The sequence below is a fragment of the Falco cherrug genome, chromosome 8 (genome assembly GCF_023634085.1).
Source record: "Falco cherrug isolate bFalChe1 chromosome 8, bFalChe1.pri, whole genome shotgun sequence".
Classification (NCBI taxonomy): domain Eukaryota; kingdom Metazoa; phylum Chordata; class Aves; order Falconiformes; family Falconidae; genus Falco; species Falco cherrug.
Window position 1 is genome coordinate 40,691,196 of NC_073704.1, and position 24,074 is coordinate 40,715,269.

At 40.3% G+C, this 24,074-nt stretch overlaps 1 protein-coding gene across 4 annotated transcripts in view; it reads left to right on the forward strand.

The window, feature by feature from the left end:
* ACVR2A (activin A receptor type 2A) overlaps positions 1-22,697 on the forward strand; it is a 71,404-nt gene extending 48,707 nt beyond the window's left edge. For 3 of the 4 annotated variants that reach the window (XM_055718101.1, XM_027814727.2, XM_027814733.2), the window contains exons 6-13: positions 3,342-3,365; positions 9,187-9,330; positions 10,616-10,759; positions 12,451-12,596; positions 13,629-13,743; positions 15,076-15,214; positions 17,747-17,877; positions 18,853-22,697. In XM_055718101.1, the coding sequence (XP_055574076.1) occupies positions 3,342-3,365; positions 9,187-9,330; positions 10,616-10,759; positions 12,451-12,596; positions 13,629-13,743; positions 15,076-15,214; positions 17,747-17,877; positions 18,853-19,047 (1,038 nt within the window). In that variant the 3' untranslated portion in view covers positions 19,048-22,697. The remainder of the gene's footprint in view (positions 1-3,341; positions 3,366-9,186; positions 9,331-10,615; positions 10,760-12,450; positions 12,597-13,628; positions 13,744-15,075; positions 15,215-17,746; positions 17,878-18,852) is intronic. The other variant, XM_005433170.4, reaches the window with a different exon arrangement.
* Positions 22,698-24,074: the final 1,377 nt, after the last annotated feature.

Here is a 24,074-nt window from a genome sequence, read left to right on the forward strand (position 1 = left end):
TTGGTTTTGGGTTTTGTTTGTTTGTGTTTGGTTTTTTGGGGGGTGGTGGTGGGTTTTTTTTAATCTTCAAGAGGTAAGAAAATGCAAATACAGATTTTTGATATCTTATCCTGAATGGCAGCCTAAAGGCAACTTTATAATTAAAGTACAATTGAAATGAAAAAATAGATTCAATAGTGAAATTCAAGTTTGTACTTATGCATTCTTTCAAAGAAAGAATACTCTTATAAACAGTATGGGTTCAATGCTGTACCTTATTCCTGGCTTATTAAAAAGTTGGTTTAGTTTTAGGATTGGACCTGTCGAATGTGGGTCTGAGGGGCCAGTGCAAGATGAGTATCCATCTGATAAGGCTGGATGTTGGCAGTACTTTGTGTCTTATTCTCATAAACATTGACTTGGCAGATACGCATTTAACAACTGACAAGTCACTGAAGGCTTTTACAGCACTGCATTTAATTTTCCTTGGAAGATTTTTTCTCTGTGCATTCATTGTAAACAGTAATATTCAAAATAATCTAAATTATCAAGATCACATTTAGATTATAGTCTTAGACAGTGCTTTGGAACAATTATAGGAAGGCTGAAATACTCATCTCTGAAGTCTGCAATCGGGTACTCTACCTTCAGGAGCTTTTCAATAGTTTTCCATAATAAAGTTCAGCTTGCATATCCTCAGATATGCTCTCCTGAATGTTTTACATTGACATCTTCCAGGTAATCCTTTATATCACTAAATGCGTGAGAATTACACAGTTCACAAGGTATAAAAAAAGTAATTCATTTTATGTTCCACTCTGAAGAAATGAGGGACTGCATGAATAAGCAGGCATCTTATTTGGAGTACTAGTTAGGAACGAATGAAGGAACTGGGACAATAAATTTGTAATACAATGATTTGCACTTATTTTGAACACCTGTTTATAAAGATTTTAGTGACATGTTTGAAGTTCGGAATACGGTTGTGGATAACCCAAATTTTCAAAGAGACCACACTGCTTGGTTTCTGTGGTCTAACTAGTTACAAATGTTACAATTATTTTAGTAATCCCTGATAAAACCTATAGAAGTAGTTTTCAGACAGTATAAATAGGAAGTTAATGTGTTTATATAGATTTGTATATCTGATAGCTAATTTGGGGAGGGGAGTTAATTACTCCCAGTTTTTATTTATAAGAGTTCTATCAATTCCTGATGGAAGAAAGTACATATTTGCATTTCTGTAATAGCCTGATACTGCTTAAACTGGTGATACTGCATTCTTATTGAAGAGACTGAGGTGGTGGTCTGTAGTCTTGAAGGAAAGACAATGATTTTTAAAACGGAAGGTCCATGATGTGCGTAAATCTCTTGGAAAATTTTCATGCATGTCTCATTTATTAGTGTATGGGGGAAGTTGGTCCCCTCAAGAGCAGTGGGAGTCTTGGGAGAGGACTCTTGCTTCTCAGTTTCATGTTTGCAGTTTCTCGTTATAGGAAGAGCAAAAAAGGTTGGATTCGTGTATCTTTTTCCTTAACTCTGAGAAATTTACGTAATTCTCAGGAGCTGGAGAATTTTAATAACAAATAGCCCTGAAAGAACTAATACATTTTTTCTACATCCACAGGAAAGATATTTGTTGAACCACTATTTCATAGGAGTGATGCTTCTTAATTTTTTTAAGTTATTGTCTGTTTCTTGACTACTTGAGTTAGTAGAAGTAGGAGTACACAGAGATAGTTCTATTATTCTGTTCAGTAGCCACCCCCTATCTGATTCACAGATTGAGTATTATTTCTGTTTTGCTTGGCTGCCGTTTCTGGCAGAGGAATATGGGGGGCTTGGAGGAGGAACTTCTTCCATTAACTGTGCTTGTGGTTTGTGAACGTTGTCTGCAGAATCTTACTTGGAGTTTTTCTAAGTATACGTGGAAGAGCTGTCATTCTGCTGGAACCACCAGCTCTCAAGAGATTTGAAGGTGAAGATCAGCTATTCTGAAAACCAGTGTAAGGGGTTGGTTTTTTTTGTTTAGTGGGGGGGGCGGGTTTTCCCCCCCTTATGAAGTGCCCCAACATATTTGTGGGCTGTACAGGTCCTGCAAGAATCTGCTTCAGACTTGGTGTGGGTGTTATCCTCATCTCCAGGGTCTACTGACCAACAGTGAGAGGAGTGATCCTGTCGGGCTTCGGTGTGTTCTTTAGTGTTCTGTCAGTGGCAGCAAGCTCTATTACAGTATTTATAAATCTGACTCCCATCTAATCTGGCCTTCAAGAAATACTTCAGCACTTCTATTATTAATTATTTAGATAATACTAAGTGTGTGCTAGACAGTTTTCAAGCACAGAGAAATGCCTCTTGTTGGCCCTGAGCTCTGTAGCATCCTGAGTATGTTGAGACAAAGGGTGAAGGAAAGGATGATGCAGTTACATTGCAGCTGAATACTTAAAGTGTTTGAATTTCATGCTCTTGCAACATCAACCTGATCAAATTATAAAGGACAAAGAAAATGGCTGAGGCAAAAGTACAGGAGGAGGAGGAACAAAGGTGTCTTCAGTGCTTTTCTGCTTGAATGGCAATGAGATTGTTCAATAAAAGAAGAGGTGAAAGTAGCATAAACAAGCGTGTGTCATTAAAATGTGTTTTAAGTTTCAGTAACAGTGCTCTGGGACTTAGGTTTTTATAATGGGTTTGATTCCACAGTCTGTAAACTCATGTGACTTGTTTGAAAGAATCTTTAATGTTGTAGTCTCCCTTTATATATGCTGGGTATAGTGTTTTCAAGTTCACTTGTTCTAGTTATGTGTCTAACATGCCATATTTATTGATTAAATTTAGTAAAATAGACCTAATGTATGATGACCTATTTGTTTATAAGGTTTAGTTACAACTTAGATATTAAAAAGTTTTCATTTTCCACAGCTAGTGACTAATTACAGTGAATTTTTAAAAATACAACGCTGCCCTCTCCTGAACAGTTGGAAGCATAACAAGAAATAAGTTCGTGTAACTTGTTTGGATGAATGTTTAAATTTCTGCATGTGTTTATATACTGTTTTGTAGTAACAAGATTTTTATGCACCTATAGTGGACAACTCAGGTTTTAATTATAAGATCAGTTTAGCTAATGGTCTGTATAATAATCTTTTTTTACCCATTTTTCATTGCTAACATACCAATGATGGATTTTTTTTATTTTAAATGATCTGTTATTAGTACAAGAAAGTATTGCTGTCCCCGTGAATATTTTTGTTGTTAATTCATAAACAATTGATTTTGTCTCTTTTCTTATAAGCTGTTTTTTCATCCCATTCTTGGTATAAATAGTAATTTCTTTTGCCTGTGTTTTTTCCCCCCTCTACAAGCACGCCTTTCATATAATGATTGAGGTAAGATGCATTGATGTTTGTTCATGGTTATGGAACTTTCTGTGGACATGTAAGAAGTTGTTTTGGTATAATTTACATATTTTTTTTCCCCAGTATTTGGGGCAAGAAATTTGTAAGCATGCGTGGTTTAAAAATACAGAATTAGTCTGCTGTTCATAGCTTCCTTCAAATGTACTGTAGTTTCTCTGGCTCTTGAGTGAAATGTCTGCAGGTGTTCATGGTGAAATACAGCAGGCATAGTCAGTTTGGGGTTCCTCAACTACAGACGAGCTCGGTGGTGTCACTGCCCCCCTAGCACAGTGTCGCAGGAGTAGTGGTAAGGGCTCTGCTGGCCATGCCCGCCCCGGCTGTGGGAGCGGGCCAGGCAGCAGGGACTGCGAGTATTGCTCTGGTCGGTGGCCCTGGAAGCACACGGCGTGTCCTGCCCGTTTCTGTCCTGTCTTGGGGCATCCGTTGTCATCTCCCACCTGTGAAATGCCTGTAACTGTCTGAGGTGTGTGGTCTTTGTGCTGTGATTGAGTGGTGTGGTGGGTTTTGTGTCATTGAGGAGCACAGAGAAACAGATGACCTGGAGAAAAATGTTCTTTCGCTATTAAGTCTCTACTTTGACTTTCTCACCGGCCAGAAGTTATTTTTACTTGTATTAAACTGCTGATGTTTCATGTGAAACTACTAGTGACTGAAAACTGTGAATTGAGAAACCTGGTCATTATAGCTAGGCATTTAAAACTGAATATTGAAAAAGTCAGGATTTGAGTTGTAACGTGAATGCTTAATTTCAGTTGTCTCCATAGGACTCTAATTAATAGCTGAAATGCCTTTTAAATGTAACTTAGAAGGAAATAGAATGGTGCCATTTACTTTCCTGAATATCTTGCATCTGTAGAGAGTTATCAGAGTTCCTTCTATTTGTATGACTGTTTTGCTGAAGCTGAAGTGTCCTGCCTACAAGTCGCTAAGTTTACTTTACTTTAGGGAGTATGTTTGCAACGTATGATAAAATAGAGGATTTTGTGGGGTGAAAAAGAAAAATTGTTGCCATTTAAAAGAAATGTAGCTGATACGTACTACATGAAATGTAGTTTGTAGTCCGTTTTAGAGTAATTACAAAATTAAAGAATTCAGACTCCTTTATACTGTATTTAGATCTTAACTTTACAGATCATCTGGTTAAAAATGTACCGGTCCCAAACTAGAAAGGGAGGAAACAACCAAGATAGTCATCAGGCTCTTCCAGCGAGAACTTGTCAGCCATATTCACAACAGAACTTGTTGAATAAATGTAACCAAGGGGAAATCCTGCACCATTTCACAAAACTCACATGTGCTCTGGAAGTTTGAGAACTTATGTTTTGGAGTCAGGAGAGAGAAATGCATCTGTGTACAACCCCATTTGGATAACTGGTCTTTTTTCTACCCCCTTTGTTGTACGTGATGAATCACCTGTTTCAGTTGCCATATGAGAGACAAAACTGGAGATAAACGCAAGTGGCTGACAGACTGTGTTGGGGCAGGTCTTGAAACAATCTGTTCAGTTGGCCATATTTTTAATGGAGTTGTAGTCTCATGTTTAAGCTTCTCTCTGATCTTGAGAACCATTCTTGAAGACACTTAAGGAAACTTATTTCTGGGAGTTACCATTCTTTAATGAGTATTTTCCCCTCTGTTCTTTTTCCGGTATGACTAGTATGCAGTACCTGACAGCTGACTGCAAACCCCAGCTGTAAAAATCAGAACCAGAAAGCCCTGTTTGAGATTTTAAAACCTTATAGCGTACAACATAACTTGATGTCCCTGATTTTGAGATCGCTTAATGGGTTTAACGATCAATGGCTTTGAGCTGCAGGAAGAGTAAAGCTTAGTTGCCTGAGTATGATGCATTGTATGACACAGTCAGTTCGAGTGCTTTTGGCCAATGTAGCTGCTTCTGTTTTTTATCTGGCAGTAGACAGTTGTGCAGCAGGAGTGTTCCTGCTGTGCTGCCTTGTGAACTGCCCGGATTTAGGACAGAACATGTCTTTGAGCAGGTGGAGTACTTGGGATGAAGTTACATGGGCCAGCAGCTCACCACTGCCTCTGCCTTGCAGTGCTTCTTGTGTTAATCTGCACCTTGTTGCAAACTGATGCAATTTGCTAAACTAACCTGATAAATATGGGGGTTTTTTGGTTTTGGGTTGTTTTTTTTTTTTTTTTTTTTTCCAAAAAAAAGGCTTTCTGGCAATGTAGTGTATTGCCTTGATTTGCTGTGTGGTCACAATCAGCCCAAGGGAAGGGACAGGGAATGCTCAGGAAAGGGAAAGTGGGCCCTTATTTTTTCGACAGCTGTGGCAAACTGTTAGACTAATATATCCACATTATATCTTTACTCACATTATATCAGCATCCTTGGCACCACAGAGGTGATTTTTAAAAGCCATACAAAAATAATTATGCCTGTGGCACGTTAAAAATTTTTGCTTAGAAGCAGAACAAGTTGAAAATACTGTCAAGGAATGTTTCTGTATAAAAATAGTCCCTGTAGTTTTAGAGTAAATGCCTGTTGATTTTAACAAAGTTGTTTGGGGTTGGGGGAAAGAAAAAAAACCAGGAAAACTATTCTTTTTCATTATGTTAACAGAAGGCAATTATACTTTGCATTTTAAATCAGGATTTGTTTTGATTTGTATGTGTGGGTGTGTGTTGCTGCTTCATAAGCATGCCGGAAGTTTTGACTTCATAGAAATGTTTCAACACGAAAGGCAAATGTGCAGGGAACCACAGGAGGTTGATGTATAAGGTAGTGGGGAAATATTTTGAAATGCCAGGTTTTTCTAAGAAATACGAAATTCAGGTATAGGAAAAGTATCGTAATCTAATGTGAAAATAAGAAGCACCAGTTTTCACTGGCCACTTTTTACTGAGTAGTTACTGCCTTCTCTCATGTGATAGATGCTTTAGTTTTTTCATTAAATCTTTGAGAAGTATTAAGTGGTCGTTTGCTTTGTGGTCAAGAAAAAATTCACATAGTGTGCTTCAAAATACTGGCAGGTTTTTTGGGTGGAGGGTATGGAAAGGAAGGGATGTTCTTCTAGCCTCTAAAGCAAAGTGAGATTTGGTTTTACCTCCCACAAATCATTCTCTTTTATTTATATTTTGGCAAGTCACTAGGTTCAAAACTTTAAGAAGTTTTCTAATTAACTGATGTTAAATCCCCAGATGCTACACAGTGCTCAGGATTCTTAAAAAAAAAACAAAACCAAACAAACAAAACAAACAAACAAACAAAAAAACCCAACCAAACAAAACAAAACATGTTTTTTACAAGCTTAACTAGACTTCTGTGAGTAAATTTGGGCATCTTGTTTCTAGTTTCACCTGTAACTATTACAAATTGATGATAGTGATTTCCTTGATGCCTGAAATATTCATAAAGCGCTTTGACATTGAATGAAAGGCAGCAGGGGAGGGAAAACTTAACTCTTAAACTTAATTTTCAGTGTTGTTGTTTGTCTAGTTTAAAGCCAGTGATTTTGATATAACTGCTTTAAGCACGTGTCACTGCAATATTTGTGAAAGGATTTCATACTTTTTTGAGGAGAGTATCGTAATGTGCCTCTAATTTGAATTTCAAGCATTATATTTTCCTTTACAGTTAATGATTTGTGGAATTAGGTTACAGTTTCTTTAAATAGATATAAATCCATCTCTCAGTGAAATTTGTTCTTTTTGAAGAATGGATTTGTTGCTTAATAAGAAACAAGATAATAGTTTTTTATTCCTGCATTTAAACTACTCAAAACTTAAGTTGGATACAGAAGCACTTGCCTCCATCCTCACAGTAGTAAAGCATACTTAAAACCACAGCTGTTCAGAAAATGTCTTTAACATGCACAAGATTTTTATGTTGCTAACTGAAGTGCTCAAATACTTAACTATCGAGTACTGTCATTTGTTTCGTGGAAGCAACTACTCCGGTGTTTTTCATTCTTTTTAAAACAGCGTTATGGCTGTTACTGGGAAAAAATAGAGAAGCCAAGCATATGTTTCGGAGGTTTTTTTGAACAGTAGACTTCAGGGGTTTTTTCTGTTGTGTTCTGCGGTGTGGATGTCATTTAAAAGCAATGCCTAACTTTCATTTGGATGTTTGTTTCTTTCATATGTAATATTGAGACTCGTGGTTTAGTTTTGTGATCTCCATAGACCTGCACTGCCACTAAAAGCAGCTGTTCACCCTCTTCCCATCCGTGATGTATCTGTCTGCCCCCACGTTATCACCGCTGGCATTGACATTTGCAGTTCTCTGTAGTAATTTGGACCGAGGAACAAATCGTGGTTTAAACTAATTTGGGAAGGGGGTGGAAGGAGGGTGGAGGTGTATTGGTAATTCTACTTGGTGAACACGGCACACTAGAGCTTCTTTTCCTGCGGAAAACAGGGATCAGACAGAAGAGATCATGTTTCTCTGGTTCTGTGCATAGGGTAATACCCTTTGATGCAGAGGCATATGGAAATGGTCTGATGCATTTGTTTATGGTAGGGAAGAAGCTTACATAGGTACAGGCTAATGTAACGTGGTAGATAGGAGAGGACAGGACAGCCCAGACAGCAGCATATCTTTGGTGGTACAGTAGAAAATCTACTTGTTATATTCAAGATGATATGTATGATACAGACTATGTAAGAGATGTATAGAATATAAAATACAAGATATTCCACAAGCTGTTGCATTTTCTTTCCCAGAAAGGGAAATTGTTCAAATCTGCACTAAGATTGCTGGCTATATGGATAGCTGCATAGAAGCTCTGTCTCACTTGCAATTGTACTTCCCAGCTTGTGTTGTCGTATTTGAAAAGGAATTATTGGGCTAGCCCCTCAGTAAAGTACGACTGCTGTAAGATGGGAAAAGATAATATCTTAAATTTTAATTCTGGTTCTGTTTCTGGGACCCAGCCAAGCATGCGTGTTTCAGTAACATACTGGCTATCTACGTTAGTAGAAGCTGGGAGCACTGGAAGTGGATCAGTAGGTTGAAGCATTGGTGCTGTGGTTCCTCGCACCACCATCGGCACGGCTTGGAGGGCTGGTACTTGGCTTCCCGTGCTGAACGTGTGCGCTGGGCGTGTGGTTCAATGGTTTCTGAATGAAAAGAAAATGTTATGTATTGGGAGACCTTGTAATGGCACAGCCTGCCTACATACTGGTTTGCAACCTTATGTCCCCAGTAAGCAGTGGAGTTTTTGAAGTAGAGATGAGCTGGTATCAACTCAATGGCTTGTGGGAACTGCCGGTAGTGAGGGGCTTCACTTCAGCTTGGCACTGCTGCCCCCAGCCCATTGCTGATGTAGACATCTTCTGTTGCCAGCTGAGAGCTGAGGGATGCAGTGTTAGTCACCTGGAAATGCACTTTTTAGAGTCAAGGCACTAGGCCGTCGAAGGAAAGGATTGAATAGGTCACACATGTCAAACAAACCAGCCACCCTCTTAAATGTATCAAAGGTGCTCATTTGAATTCTGTCTTTTAAAAAAGTAACAAGTAAAGCTTGATTATCTTTTTTCCTTCATTTCTGCTCTGCTTTTACACCTGGTTAGATAGATTCATACTGTAACTGTTGTTATGCTGTTGCTTGCACGTTAATTTTGAGCATGTTCTACAATCTCATTTCTCTTTCCTGCAGAGGAGGCTTGCTGTTTTGTTTCTGGTTTGTTTGGGAGAATTTGTTATAAGGAGGGTTGGGTACATGGTGCAAGTCTCTTCCAGTTTATGAGCCTTTATTTCCAGTGCTGTCATCATAGATAGCACGTATAATAGAAAAGTCAATTAACGGTTTTAACCTCATTTCAGGATCCTGGACCACCACCACCTTCACCGCTGATGGGTTTGAAGCCATTGCAGTTACTAGAGATTAAAGCTAGGGGAAGATTTGGTTGTGTGTGGAAAGCTCAACTACTAAATGAGTATGTTGCGGTCAAAATATTCCCTATTCAGGTAAGCACAAGCTCTTAGTGTCCTGTGTGGCTTGTAATATGTTAAACCAGCTTTTCTAGTCACAATATGAGGCTTCTTTGTTTAGAGAATTTTCAGTATATACTGTAAATCTAGATAGAAACGTCTTGAGCTTAAAAATATGCAGAAAGAGTTCTGTTGGATGTAAAATAAGTATTTTAATGTAGCAAACATATCATTAAAACATAAACTCTGTGAAACTTACCTATACTTCTAGTCATCAAAATACATATTTGGCATGAATAGTTTTAAGGAGCTCTCACACATCTCTTGATCAGTTGAGAAGAAAGAATTTGTTAATATTTTTTAATTAAATTGTACTTAGAAGGGATGTCCTGAAATGCAAACTTGTAAAGTGATTGTTCCAATTACATGCGTCTCAATTAAGTGAAATAATATTTACTTCCCAGCAAGCAACCTGTGAAAGCCATCTTTTACAATAGATTGTGCTCATAATTACAAGATCCAGTCTAGTTAAAGAGTACGAAGTGATCATACACGATGATACTAGGATAGATTTTGCATGAATTAAAAACACCCACTGCTACTTGAGGTGAAGAAATGTGCTTGTGTTTTCTGATGATTAACCACTTGTTGACTTGCTGAATAAATACATCTGCAGGTGGTTCTAGGAGAAACGGCATGTATTTATGCTGGTCTTAGCCATCAGCACAACATAAATTAAATCTGAGACTTTGTTCATTATTTTTAATCAAGGAAAACTAATTTTAAGTCTTTATGGGCTTCTTGTGGATTAATAAAATACAAAAATTGAACCATGCTCTTAAGACTAAAGCAATTGTAATGAATTGCATTACACAGACTCCGGCTCTAATCTTCAGCTTTCTGTGTTTCTGTGGTTCGTGTCTGTGGGAGTTGAGGTTGTGTTCAACAGTTGATATTTGTTTACCACAAATTTAAGTTTCCCAGACTATTTTCCACTATACGTGAATTTAATAGACATAAAGAAAGACAGTTTTTCATATTTTTGTATGTTAGGTCAGTAGCTTGTAGCACAAATACTGTTAGTAGTTTAAACATTTGTAATTTTTAAGTAATCAGCCTCATAATGTTAATAGCATACACTGTGCTTCCTTTCCTTTAGGTAGTAAATCCTGTCTTGCCAGAAAAACCCACGTTTTAGTCATTTTGACAGATCATTTACAAGTGCACAGTAAATTGTAGGAGGAAACTTCTGTTGGGGAAAGTACCTTTTATTCTCATTATTATGGTATGGACTTGGTTTGTTGTGTTCTTTTGTTTAAAGGACAAGCAGTCATGGCAGAACGAATATGAAATTTACAGTTTACCTGGAATGAAGCATGACAATATCTTGCAGTTCATTGGTGCAGAGAAAAGAGGCACCAGCATTGATGTCGATCTCTGGTTAATTACAGCATTTCATGAAAAGGTATGTTTAGTTCTCAGTGTCGGGTTTTTTTTATGATTATGGCAGAGGAAGACCAGCCTTAGAAATTTGTCACAAACGTGAACTTGCATCAGTTAAGAAATAAAGCAAAAACTATTTTAAATTTTACTTGCAGTTTGTCTCTTTGCATTGGATATGGGTTTATTTAAATCTGTTTGCAGCCAGCTGAGAAAGCTGTCATCAGTCTCTACTTAATAGAGGAGTTGTAGAACACAAACAAAAATTCATTCTACTTTGTTGCTTTTTAGAATGCATATTTTTGAATATCCTCCATCTAAACCTGCCTAAATCAAATACACTCCATCTTGTAGAGATGGTGGTGTTTTATTTGAACTTGTGTTAGTTGATTTAAGTCTATAAGACTCTATGTATCAATTCTATTGTGATAACCACAGTAAGAAACATAAATACATGTAATTAAGAATGTTCACTGTTTTATTTTCTCCTTGGATTATTTTTTAATGCATGTAAATGTTACAGAGAATGTAAGTACAAAGAGGAAAAAAACCTAACCAACCAAACCACCCCAAACTTAAATTTAATGCTGAAACAGGCAGGGAGGCATTAGGAAGATGTTACCTGTAGCAGATTTCATAAAATATAAGTCTGTCTAGTATGAACAGGCTAATGCGTGAAGGCTAGGTTGTAGATCATGCTTCTAGTATTGAATGTTACCTTCTTCATTCTGGCATTTTTGTCCCAGTTACACCTCAGTTTTAATAATTTAGACTAAAACTATTCAACTATTTAAAATTTTTGACAGATCTTCACAATTGAGAGATAATATCAAATTAATTTACCTTTCTGAAAGGTCATTGCCATTTTTTAATTTGGTTTTTGTCTTAAGAGTTTTAAAAATCTTGTTACTCTTGGAAAGATGGCATCCGAGATGACTCTTAATTAATGAAAAATACATTTTTTTAATTTTATTTCCAAAGTGTAGCCACTACACTTCGAGAGCTGTGTTCGTTTTTTCCCTTTTGTATCATTTTTCATACAGCAACATGTGACACAGTGACATCTCACAAACTGGGTAATGTGTAAAGCCATGAAAATGGGTTTATAGAGTGGGCTATGGAAGTGAGTTTAAAGAGAAGAGCTTTATGTTGAATAACTTTTACTTCACGTTACCTTTTTGTATTTATTTGGCGTGTATATTTCGCTCTGAAACTGTGTTGTGGAACTGGAGTTCACTGTAGTTGGTCCGTAAGAAAAGAAAACCTGGCCATGAAAGGTCCTACAGAATGGCTGTACGCAGTTCAGCGAGGTTCTTGAAGGTGAATCTAACCTGTAATTTTCTGTCCCTGGAAGATGGTAAATCATGCTAGTAAAAGCAGGGTTGTCTGAATAAAGAATTGGCATATCTCAGGTCTAGCTCCCATTTCTGGTACTGACAGTTAAGAGCAGTTCCTCGTCAAGTGTGCCACTGAAGTGGAGTCGGTTGTGCTTTTTGCTTGTTGAGGTGGTGTGTGGGTGCCTCTTGATTCTCGTTATGGACTAGAGATGATGCAAAGGTTAACGTGTTGTGTGAAGTAGCGGCTGTACGGTCTGTCAGAAAACAAAGGCAGACAGGCATATCGTGTTCTTTAATGATGGAGGCCATCTAGAAGTTTTCTTTATGAGTAGAAGAGCATGAAATTGATCTTGTAACTGTTTTTCTTTTTGCTGTGCAGGGTTCATTAACAGACTTTCTCAAGGCTAATGTGGTTTCTTGGAATGAGCTATGTCACATCGCTCAAACTATGGCTAGAGGTTTGGCTTATCTTCACGAGGATATACCAGGGCTAAAAGATGGACATAAACCTGCCATCTCACATAGGTATAGTATATGTAACATACTTTCAGGTGATTTTTAGTATATTAACTTTGAGGTAAAGGATATGAAACGTGGATAGATAGGAAGTACTCAGATAATTAATCTGTGATATCTTCCTTCCAGAATTCTAGAGCGCCTCGTAAGACAGATCTGCTCAGCCAAAGCAAAAATCTGACTAGCTGATTTTTTTAGAGAACTTGGTGATTGTGGCAAATGTCATAAATTCTTTTTTTCTACAATTAATTATTTTAGTACCCTCTGCAGTATATGAAATAATTGTCATTATAACTATTTGAAACAACTTTACCACGCTACGTATCTAACTTTTAAGTAATACTGAATGCCTTTAGACAGACATTTACTCTAAGTGGTGTTAGGCCTGTTGAGTGTAATTGCTGGGGTTTGAATTAGGTAAATATAGAAAACTATTAATAGAAGCAGGGACCTGAAATTATAGTGGTAACCAAAATGAAAGATAGGCATATAGAGAAAGAGAAATAGAGATACTGCATAATTAGGAATTTCATGAGCAAAACTGTTTGACTGTTTTGGGGGAGCAAATGGGGGAGGGGGAGAGATACATACAGGACAGATGGGAATCCCTGGATCAAAGCCGTTATCTTTTTGTTTCTGCAAGAAACCATGTATCTCCTTGTTAGAAACAATCAAGATTCATTTTCTAGAGTGTTTTGTTTCCTTCTATTTAAAACAAAAAGTAGTTGTAATTAAAGCATGCAGTAACTACACTTTTATTCTATTTCTGTATTGTATGTGCTCAGAAATCTGTATATATTTCAAAACTTAGCATAAAATGATAGTTCCAGTTGCTGTCTTATATATTTCCATAAAAGTAAAAGTGTGCAAGTGTGCTCCTAGATCTTACTCTTATTCTTTTGTTGTTTAAATGGAATGCTTCCTGATAATTTTCTTGCCTTTCATATTATAATGTTCTTTGGTTTATTATATTATTTTTCCTTAGAATTTTATATGGTATTTCATGTTCTACATCTCTAATTTTTTTCCTTAAATTGAAAGGGACATCAAAAGCAAGAATGTGCTGCTGAAAAATAACCTTACAGCTTGTATCGCTGATTTTGGTCTAGCTTTAAAGTTTGAGGCTGGAAAGTCTGCAGGGGATACACATGGACAGGTAAACAATTTATTTACGTAAGCGATATAACTGTTAACTACGTGTGGATGGAAATCGATAGGTTAGGCATTCCTCATGGACAAGATGCTATATCATCAACCAGATTTTCTGTGACCTTTAAGGAATGTGGTAATTTGTGCTTGCTTCTCACAGGCTAAAAATTAAATAATTCTTCAGACAATTACAGATCACAGCCTTCCTCTCTATCTCATTACATGGCCCCTCTCCCCCCTTATTTTCATTCACTAGAGGATTTGGACAAGAAAGCATGGTCTTGCCCTATTTTATTAATTGTTCTGAGGTGTTCAGAAATTGAGGCATGATACTGGCAGCCAGTCTCTAACTTTCTGACCTAGCAATGGTTGCTTTCCTGAAATGGCAGCGGCACTAATCAAGCACTTGTCGTACGACAGAAGCTGTATTAGTACCGTGTACTTTTACAATAACAAGCTTGAGCTTAGAGCATTACCTTTTCTGGAAAACTAGGTTTATTTAATTTGAGGTAGAACCTCACAGTTCATGGTTGAGCAACATAAGTAAAATCCATACGATAAAATGATAAAACCTTAGTAACACTGCTTAAGAGAAACATAGCTATTACCATGAAGGTTTAAACAGTGGAGCAGATATTGTTCAGACTTCACGTCTTATGAGTAAATCAGAACATACATAATTTCATCATTGACTGTGGCCAGAAAGAATGGATATCCCCAAAGATTTCATTTAACAGCCAATTTTGTGCAAGTGGTTTCTTGCAACTTTCTCAGTATAAATTGCACTTCAGTAGCTACTTTTGCTTTGGTATTTTTGTTACTGCTTTTGTCATGGGGAGAAGCATAAGCACATTTCATGTCTTACGACATGCAAAAATAAGAATAGTGGCCTTCCTATAATCTAGAAAACAATCATAGAATAGTTTGGATTGGAAAGGACCTTTAGAGGTCATGTAGTCCAATCCCCCTGCAACAAGCAGGGGCATCTTCAGCTAGGTCAGCTAGATAACTTAAGGAACGGCAGCGAACAAATACATTGAATTGTTACGCAAATGTGTTGCTTTAAAATGTATTCAGATTTTCCTGCTTCATAAATATCCTTTATAGGGCCTAGTCTGTACAATTTTTTCGAATTCCTCTTACCTACTGTGGGATATAAGAATACTAGAAACTTCCAAGATTTAGCCTTAAGCAGGGATAACTATGGCTATTTTAATCCTAAAATGGCTTTTTTAAAAAAACAGTACTGCTCTACAGTGTTATTATAATTGGCACCAACTAGAGCAGTGATTGTGGTCATGTTGGTTCTTAGTGTACAAATGTTTTCCTGTCTTTCAAGGTCGGTACACGAAGGTATATGGCTCCCGAGGTACTAGAAGGTGCTATAAACTTCCAAAGGGATGCGTTTTTGAGGATAGATATGTATGCCATGGGGTTAGTCCTCTGGGAATTGGCATCACGCTGTACTGCCTCAGATGGTAAGCAACATATTTGATCTGTGGAAATATTTAATGTAATTTGTGAGAGGTGCATTTAAAGCAAGAAATTGGGAGGTAGATTATATGTATGTAATAAAATTTGATAGGGGTAGTAGTCCTATGGGGAAGTGAATGGAACACCGGCATCGTGTAGTCACTTTATAATTCAGTCTACAGTATTCGGCATCCCAGGTCAAAGTTTTCTGATACGTGGGATACCTGTTGTATTTCTTCTCCTGGTCGTGGTAAAGAAGAGAGAGAATTACTGTGGACCTCCTATCCTAACCTAATATATTTGATTTTTTCTGAGTTCAGCCTGACGGTTTCCATGCCAGTCAGTTTATCTTAAAGGTATTGCTGCTTTTCATAAACAAAAGCTCTGATGAGGTTAACAAGGATACCCACCAGCACCTGCTGGAAGGCGACATCTCCCGCTGTACCCCTTGGCATCTGGAAAGCGACCTGCCTCTTAGTGCCGCCTGTGGAAGATGTGCATAAACGCTTACTGATGTCAGGGATCGGTTCCCAATACAGCAAGGCAACACAAGGCTCAAAACATGAAGAATTTTCATAGGTCAGCATATGTGTTATTGCAGAGAGCATCGACGCTGTTAATGATTTTCTAGCTGCTCATTAGCATATGCAGGATGCCACCGTGGCCCTTCCTGAGTCATGGTGAACTGCTCCTCAGTGCATCGGGAAGTCAGTTGTCTGCAGTGAGACACAGAAAAAGTTCTGCTTCTGGTTTAACTGCAGGTGCCAGGCTCGGACTGTGCCGCCTGAGTTCAGTCCCTCCCTGCCCTCCTTCTCTCTCTTTGTTGCCACTAGTGTTACATTAGTTCACCTCCTACAGATGTCGGAACTTCTAATTAATTGTTCATAGCTTAGAGTCTGAAAGTACAGTAACATCTGAGAAGTCTGCAGCTGGAACTTTGTTAGCTGTGGGTCCATCGCAGTTGTTTTTTCATAAAGCAAACTGTTGGATCCAGTTTTTAAGCTATCAAGAAAAGATACGATACCCTGTTTGAAGTATGAATAGTGTTCTTTATCTTTTGTAAATAGAGACTTTTTTTGGGTGCCCAGAATAAGTCAGGATTAATCAAGAACAAGACAAATGACAAGGCTTAAAAATGTTTGGGAGAAAGTTGCATTTTCAGTACAGTCTTTAAAGCTGCTAAATTCAACTAAGTAAATACGGCTGTTTCACTTGGGCTAGTGATGTCATTTGTCATAAATCTCTCCTGCGAGAGCCCCGCATGTCTGACAGGTACCCACATAAAAAGCCAAGATGTACTGGAGAGCTTGGCAGAGCAGCACGCGGCCACACCGCGCCGTTCTGCTCCAAGCCCTGCTTTTCTGCCACAGGCGTTCCTCGCAGAGCAGAAGCCCCTAGGGAGATTTTACCCTTCTAAAAATGTTAAGCTGTTTACTAACAGGATCGACACAATCTTGCAGGAGTCTGAGGCTGTCCCGTGGTCTGTATTGATTGTTCGTGCCTTGGCCTCCTGTAAAGCATACATTCCTACATTTTGCTAGCCGTGTCTCATAGGCTCGCTGGCAGGTGTGGTTACTGTTCCAGAAAGTGGAGGAGGCATCGCTGAAGGAAAGCAGCCTCCCTGAGTCACAGCGCGGTGTCGCTCGGCAGGCACAGCTGCCGTTTGCCTCTCTGCAAATACGCTCAGGCTTCTCATTGTCTTTTTTGAGAAAGTATCTGACGTGTTTGACTGAGTCTCACCAGCCTCATCTGTGCTATCCCGTTATTTCTTCTATCTTCCTACTCTTCTTTTTTCAGACTTTGATCTGAGAGCACAAAACCTCTTTATTACATTAAAAAAACTCTTTATTATATAAAAATATAAAACCTCTTTATTACAATTTATTACAATACCACGTTACTGTAGAACCTACAGCTGTGTAATCTATAGTTTATAGTAATCTATAAAGCTTGTCCCTCTGTTCAGTGAAGAGTGAATATTAATGTTTAGCTTCCAACATACCTTTGTCCTGGGCTGTGTGGGTTGGAGGAGGAAGCACGTTACATTCACGCAGGGATGCAGCAGCTGCTGTCGCCAGCTTGTCTTCTCTAGTGTCCGCGGTACTGGAAACACCAGTGGCTATCGGGGTGGCTGGGGACCAGGCGTGCCAGCAGGTGTTAGAGGGGTGCAGCTTTCTCTGACCAGAGGGGTGAGTTGTTGGAGGAGGCAGGGGAGAAGCGGTGGACTCGAGCCTCCCTTCCCCTGCGCGTTTTGAAGGTTTCACCTGGGAGGGAGCTGTGCTTGGCTGCCATGCGCAGGACAGCAAAGGCTTGCAGATCCCAAAAACGCCGCTGCTGCTTCCTTAAGACCTTTGTCCCTGCTTGCTGACGACCTGTCAGAGGGTCAGGTTTTGATGGCAGCAGGAGGTAAACGGCTCCAGAAGATTCTGATTATGGACTACATTTCCAAGAGACCAGTCTGGTTTTCTTATATATTTTCTCCCTTTTATAAAGCAAAAAATTGGTGGTTTAACTTTTTTTTTCCTTTTTATCTATAGGCCCAGTAGATGAGTACATGTTGCCATTTGAAGAAGAAATTGGACAGCATCCCTCCCTTGAAGACATGCAGGAAGTTGTAGTTCATAAAAAGAAGAGACCTGTGTTAAGAGAGTGCTGGCAAAAACATTCTGTAAGTAGCAACTGAGTTCTTCACAGCTGTGTCATGACTTGAATTCCAAATTTTTGTTAATCCTATGTTGTGTTTGTAATGCTGTCTTTTAGGAAGAATTTAATAATTCTAGGAAGAATTAAATGGACTTTAAATGAATGTGTTCTTAACCTTAAAATATTATCTCTTGGGTGATTTGAAAGTGATATTTTTTCACTCTTTTAGTGAAAGAAGAGATGCTTGAGAGTAAACTTTCAAATGTATATGTTAAAAATATATTTAACAAATACTAGTCTTGATTTACTACAGGAACGCTACAAACTAAACGCAGTAACATAGGGTAAGCAGTGTCATAGGAGCAATTTCTGGGGTCGGTTAGGGAGGAATCGCACGCGTTCCTGATCTGGTTTATGGCTAGAGAGACTTGCCGTAACGTCACTGCTTATTCCTGGTGCTGTCCTTTCTCCAAAGAAAACTGGTTGTTAGAAACCATAGGTGACGCTGTTTGTCTGCAAGAAAAACGAGTGTGTGTTACCACCCGCTCCTGGCGATCAGCGTGTTGCTGCTCTGGAGAAAAGTTAACTGCTCAACCAATACAAAGCTCCTTCTGTGCCGCTTTGGGGGCGGGGGTGGGGGGGTTCATTGAAGTTTCTTTCACTTGATCACTGAAGAACTTAACCTCTTTTATTGCGGGATCTTTTCAAATACCATGGTGACTTTACCAGCACACTACCACAGTGTCTGGTGACAAGGTTTTTGCTCACTGTTGTTTATATTGTTTAAATAGTGTAAAATAAGTAAGACGTAAGGCCCCGTATGACATGCCGGGTTTCGAAACAAATAGGGGGCAGCTTCCCGTTGAACAGGAGGGTGGCGGTTTGGCGCACGTGCCTTAACGTGCAGTTGTTGGTTAGAATCACCAGGCGACCCCGCCTTCATAAAACTTGCCGCTAACACCGTATCCCGTCATTTTGACTTGGCTCTGTGTGCTCGCAGGGGATGGCGATGCTTTGTGAGACAATAGAGGAATGCTGGGATCACGATGCCGAAGCCAGGTTGTCAGCGGGTTGCGTAGAAGAACGGATTATTCAGATGCAAAAATTAACTAACATTATAACGACAGAGGACATTGTGACTGTGGTCACAATGGTGACAAACGTTGACTTTCCTCCCAAAGAATCCAGTCTATGATAGTTGCACTGGTCATGTCACTGACCACCGGGACTCTTCACTGGAGCTGCTACAGCTAACAGGACTGCTCACGTCATCACTGTTTCTGTGTGAAAAGAATGGTAAGTCTCTCTGGAACATCATCAAGAGGTGTTTTTCCTTTATTTTCCCCCTTCCTCCTCCCGAACCTGGATCCGTGAGACTTTTTGCATTCCCTGCTTACACCTGAAGGACACGTGACGGAGAAACAATAACACGCTGTTAAGGAACTTAAATGAAGAATATGGACCTGTACTGGCTAATCAAGCATTTTAAAAACTGACATCAGATTTCTTAATACCTGTCAGAAGAGACTAATTCCTTAAATGAACTACTGTTATTTTTTTTAAATCAAACATTTCATTTCAGATTTAAAAAAAGGGTAACTTGTTTTTATTGCATTTGCTGTTGTTTATAAAAATGACTATTGTAATGCGAATATGACACAGCTTGTGAATGTTTAGTGTGCTGCTGTTCAGTGTACATAAACAAAAGTAATCAAGTGGGATATAGCAAAGAGGCTTCCAAGTATTACTTAACCTCCCTCAACAAGGTATACCTCAGTTCCACCTCTGCTAAATTATGAGATTGATGACACTAACAAAATTTGAATAATAAATTGATCCATGTTTTGTAAATGATGTATTTCAAATTCACTGTGTTATTTAAAAAGGGTAAGCTATGCTTCATGCCAACAGTAAATGGCCATTCCTAAAGCAGTGTTTTTAGCCTTTTCTTGTACTAGCTTGTTGTGTATAAAAAAAAAAAAAAGTGCTGTTTATTGAAACAATTTTCCTTCTTCTTTTAGTTTAAAGCTTTTCTCTTACCTCCATTTCCCAGAGTATCTCTCATACATTTATTTAACTGAATACTATTTAGGTTTGCTGTGTCTGAGGAATATTTGAAAACTTAAGCATGACTTTTTTTTAATTTTCTGTGAGCTATGACACTGGAAAGCTCTGAATTCTTGTTGTTTTTTTTTAAAAAAAAAAAATAAGTCTTTTCCCTATTTATGTTTGTGAAAAGGTCTGCCTAGTGTGTTTTCTGTTTCACTAAACAGTATGCAGTGGGTTCTGTATCACTGTTCCAGGATCACCTCAGGAAGCTCAGTTACCCCGAATTCCTTCCTCTCCGCTTTGAGATTTGCAAATGCCCTCTACTTAAAGCTTGGTGCCATCTTATCGGAGTACTACTTCATGTGTGTGACACGTAGGTTTGTCCTAGAACCCTATGAAAAAATTCTAGCCACAGATTTCAGATTATAAATGCTTGCAAATTTCAGGGATAATTCAGTTAACACTTACAGCGTAAAATATGCAATGACTATTTAGAGGTAACGAATACCAACGTCCATAGCACAGACTCACAAAAAATGACGAAAAACATTGAAATTGCTTTCACAGCTCCAACATTCTTTCTGAGTTTGGGAAGTCATGCCTTATATTTAAATGACAAAGTGACTGGTAGACAGGTGCCAAACATTTCATCCTTTACACAAACTTCCCAGTAAAACTAAATTTTGTAAACTCTAGAGTACAGAACCGACTATAGCTAGTAGCATGCCGTGTATTTGAGCATTGTTTTGTTTTTACACCAATGTCTTTCGAAAGAAGCTTTTTAAATGTTGCAGTTAGGAGCTCACTGTGAATGTTATCTCAAAAATTGATCCGTACAAATACCCTGTTTTACACGTACATGAACTTAATCTCTGGGAACAATAGGAGACGTTACAGATAACCAAGACCTAGGTCAGCATGCTCTGGCAGGGAGGGGAAGGAAGGTGTAGCCGTGCCACCTGTGTCCCTGCGCTGCCCGGCCGGCTGTCACACACGTGCCTGAGGCTCCAGGGAGCCGGGAGTGCCCTGCTCCAAAGGGGTGGCTGATGCTGTAGGGTGCAACTCCGTGGTGTTCAGCTTGGCGATAAAAAGAAAAAAAAGCAAGCAATCTCGTTTGTGGCCGTTTCTTTGATTGACACTTTCCTTTTGCTTCCATTTTTAATCCAGGGATGTTACTTTATGCACACAGCAGGGCGTGAATGTAGCTGCTGAGTTCTGAACAAATAAACATCCATTCATACTTCACCGCAGACCCCTGTCCTCCCAGTAAGTTTTAACCCCTTTAATGAAATAAATAGAGATGGTTTAATAACGCATTAGTCAAGGTCTAATGCAAAAATGGGTCATGTATAGCGCAGCATCTGCGCGTAACCCCTTACGCTGGTGCCGCCAGCCGGAGCGGCAAGGGCTGAGGGCTGGGGTCTCGCTCGCACTTCGCCTCACAGCCCCCGCACTCAGCCCGGCCCCAGGGGGAGCGCGACAGCGTCCCTTCCTCCCTCCCTCTCCTGAAGCTGCTGCTGGGTATCCCAGGTTGGTTCAGTGGCGCACTGCTCTGAGTTTCCTCATTTTTAACAGTGTAATTTAGTGTCACTGTGGAAAGGATGTTGATAGTACAAGTGTTTCTCTTTGGTGATGGTGACATCCCCGGAGCTGTTCTGGTCCAAGTGTTCTTGCAGGCATTTTGATTGGGATTTTTGTTTCATGCCTAGAGCATTAAGCGAGCGAACCGGGAAGTTGGCAGCAGCACCTTGAGAGTGTAGATGAGGGCAGGACTCTGTGAGATCCATGCTAGCGGAAGCCTTCAGCATTATTTACTAGCAGGCAGTGACCATTCTCCCTTCGTGTCCCGTGGTCCTGTGGCATGAGCTCCACTGGTCACCCTGTCCTCTGGCTCGTGAGGCACGGCCAGGCCCCTGCCCTGTGGGCTCAGCCCGCTGTAGCGGCGGCTCAGACCTGCCCCGCGACCCCCAGTCTGCCCCCGGCCTCGCCAGGAGCTGAAGCCTGGTGTTACTTTTTACACTGTCTTAGAGGGGAAGAAGCTTCTGTATCGCGTCCTGTGTGACTCTGTACTTACAACTACACGTAGCATTTCAGAGCAGAGACTCTGCCTGGGAGTTGTTGAGCTAGCACTGTTACTTGTGGTTGTGTTCTGGAACTACGCTGCGGGGACTGAAATGCACCGTTTCCTACCTTCCATCTGAGATTTCCAAAAGTGGGTGTAGTTTTCAAATACCAACTTCAGGTGTGCCAACTGAATTGTAACCAGACAGTAATAAGACTTTTTCCCATTCATTTTAGCATTTGACAGAATAAATAGGGTTACCGGTTTGCTCTTTTTCCAGCTTCTTTTTTAACCTTTTTTACTACATTTACTTTTAGTAGGAACACTTGGTACAACATGCAGAAAGCTGCAATATACCTTCATGGGCAAAACGATTCAAGTAGTATCCTTGACGGAACATCATTTACCTCAGATACTCAACCAGCAGTACTTTTCCCCCCCCCCCCCCCCCCCCTTTTTGTTTTTTAATGCTGTTTTCAGTCCATATACAATTCGTTACCTCTCAAGATTTTGGTAAGCAATTATTTTAACTTTACTCTTTGTATTTGTCAGTGTTTTGGGCACAGGTTGTTGTACTACTGTCAAAAGGTACTTGCTGTTTTTCTGCAAGTGCTAAAAACAAACCAACCCCCCCCTGCCCTCAATAAAGTGATTGTTAAATATTGTACAAATGAAAATGTATACTCTTTCTCCCCTATTCCCCCAAAAAGTTAAAATAAAAAATGTGACTACTATGACTTGCATATGCCTTTTTTCAAACTGTGGGAGGAGACACGTGGCTGTTACTATACATGCAGCCACCAACAAGCTGGTTTTTTGGCAAAAAAAAAAATAATAAAAAACAATAATTCCCAGGTGGGGAAGCAGAGGCAGAGGCCACATCAGCTGCAGCCCTCGCAGAGGAGAGCTCTCCTCAGGTCCCGGGGCCGTAGTCCTCGCCCAGCAGCTCCTTGAGGAGCCAGGCGTGCCCCCAGCCGCTGGCAGAGGAAGGCTCCACGGGGGCTACGTAACTCCGCTGCTGCTGTCCCCTGTGCTGGAGTCACAGCTCCAGCCTGCGTTATTGCTGCCTGACAGGATGCGATATTCCAGTGCCAGGGCCTGCAAGGTGAGTGTCCGATGAGCAGCCTCTCGCTCCGCCGGCCCCAGCCCGTTACTGAGCCACTGGGCAGGGGCACGGGGAGCGGCTGCTGCAGCAGGATTGATCCCCAGCAATAGCCCTGAACGGGCAGCTCCCTCGGGCAGGCGCAGCAGTGAGCTCACCCAAAGTAACTATGGAATGAAACAGGCATCCCCGCCCCTGCTCATGAGTACTGCGTAACGCCTGCACTCCCTGCTCCCCGAGTACAGCGTAACGCCTGCATTCCCCTTTAGGAAGACTATGGCGAGTTACATGACCTACACAGCGACAGGAAGAGATTAGCCGTGGCTGAGTACTTTCCTTTCTGGGTAAGTACTTCTGCAGAAAAACCTTGCAACAGCCTTTTTATTTATAGTTTGCCATGGCGTTCCATTCTGATAGCATCACGGAGGCTGCCCCAGCCATCACTTCAGGACCTAGACCATAACGTCACCCCACTCCCATCACTTGTTCTCCTGCTTTACCAAGCACTGCTCGGCCCTTCAAGATGCGTAGATGCTGTGAACAGTATCTACCCAGCAGCAAACGCAGTAACCACTGGGCTGAAAAGAAGGGAGTGGCGTGAAACCAGGGAACGAAGCCACTAAAATGTCTTCATCTTTTTGACAGACTGAAACCACCGGGCTACTCGCAGTGCATGTGACATCGCACAGGCTTTAGGAGCCAACTTGCTCTGCTCAGGGAAGAGAACGGCACCGCTCTCCTGCACCCTCCTTGGGAAATGCAGCAGGAGGGTCCCAGCACAGCACCTCCACCCCCTCAGCCGCCCCTGTCAGCGGGGTCACTGTGAGCTATTCCGGGGACCAGGCTGTGCCCAACGCTGCAAGGACGGCACTCACCCAGAAATGAACGTACTTCTGACACTCCGTCGTGGATCCTTCATAAGAACAGCTGCAAACCCAGTTCCTCGCCTCACAAAGCCCGTAGCAGCTCCGACGGCAGCAGCAGTGTTCAGGAGTGCGTGCCCCGCACC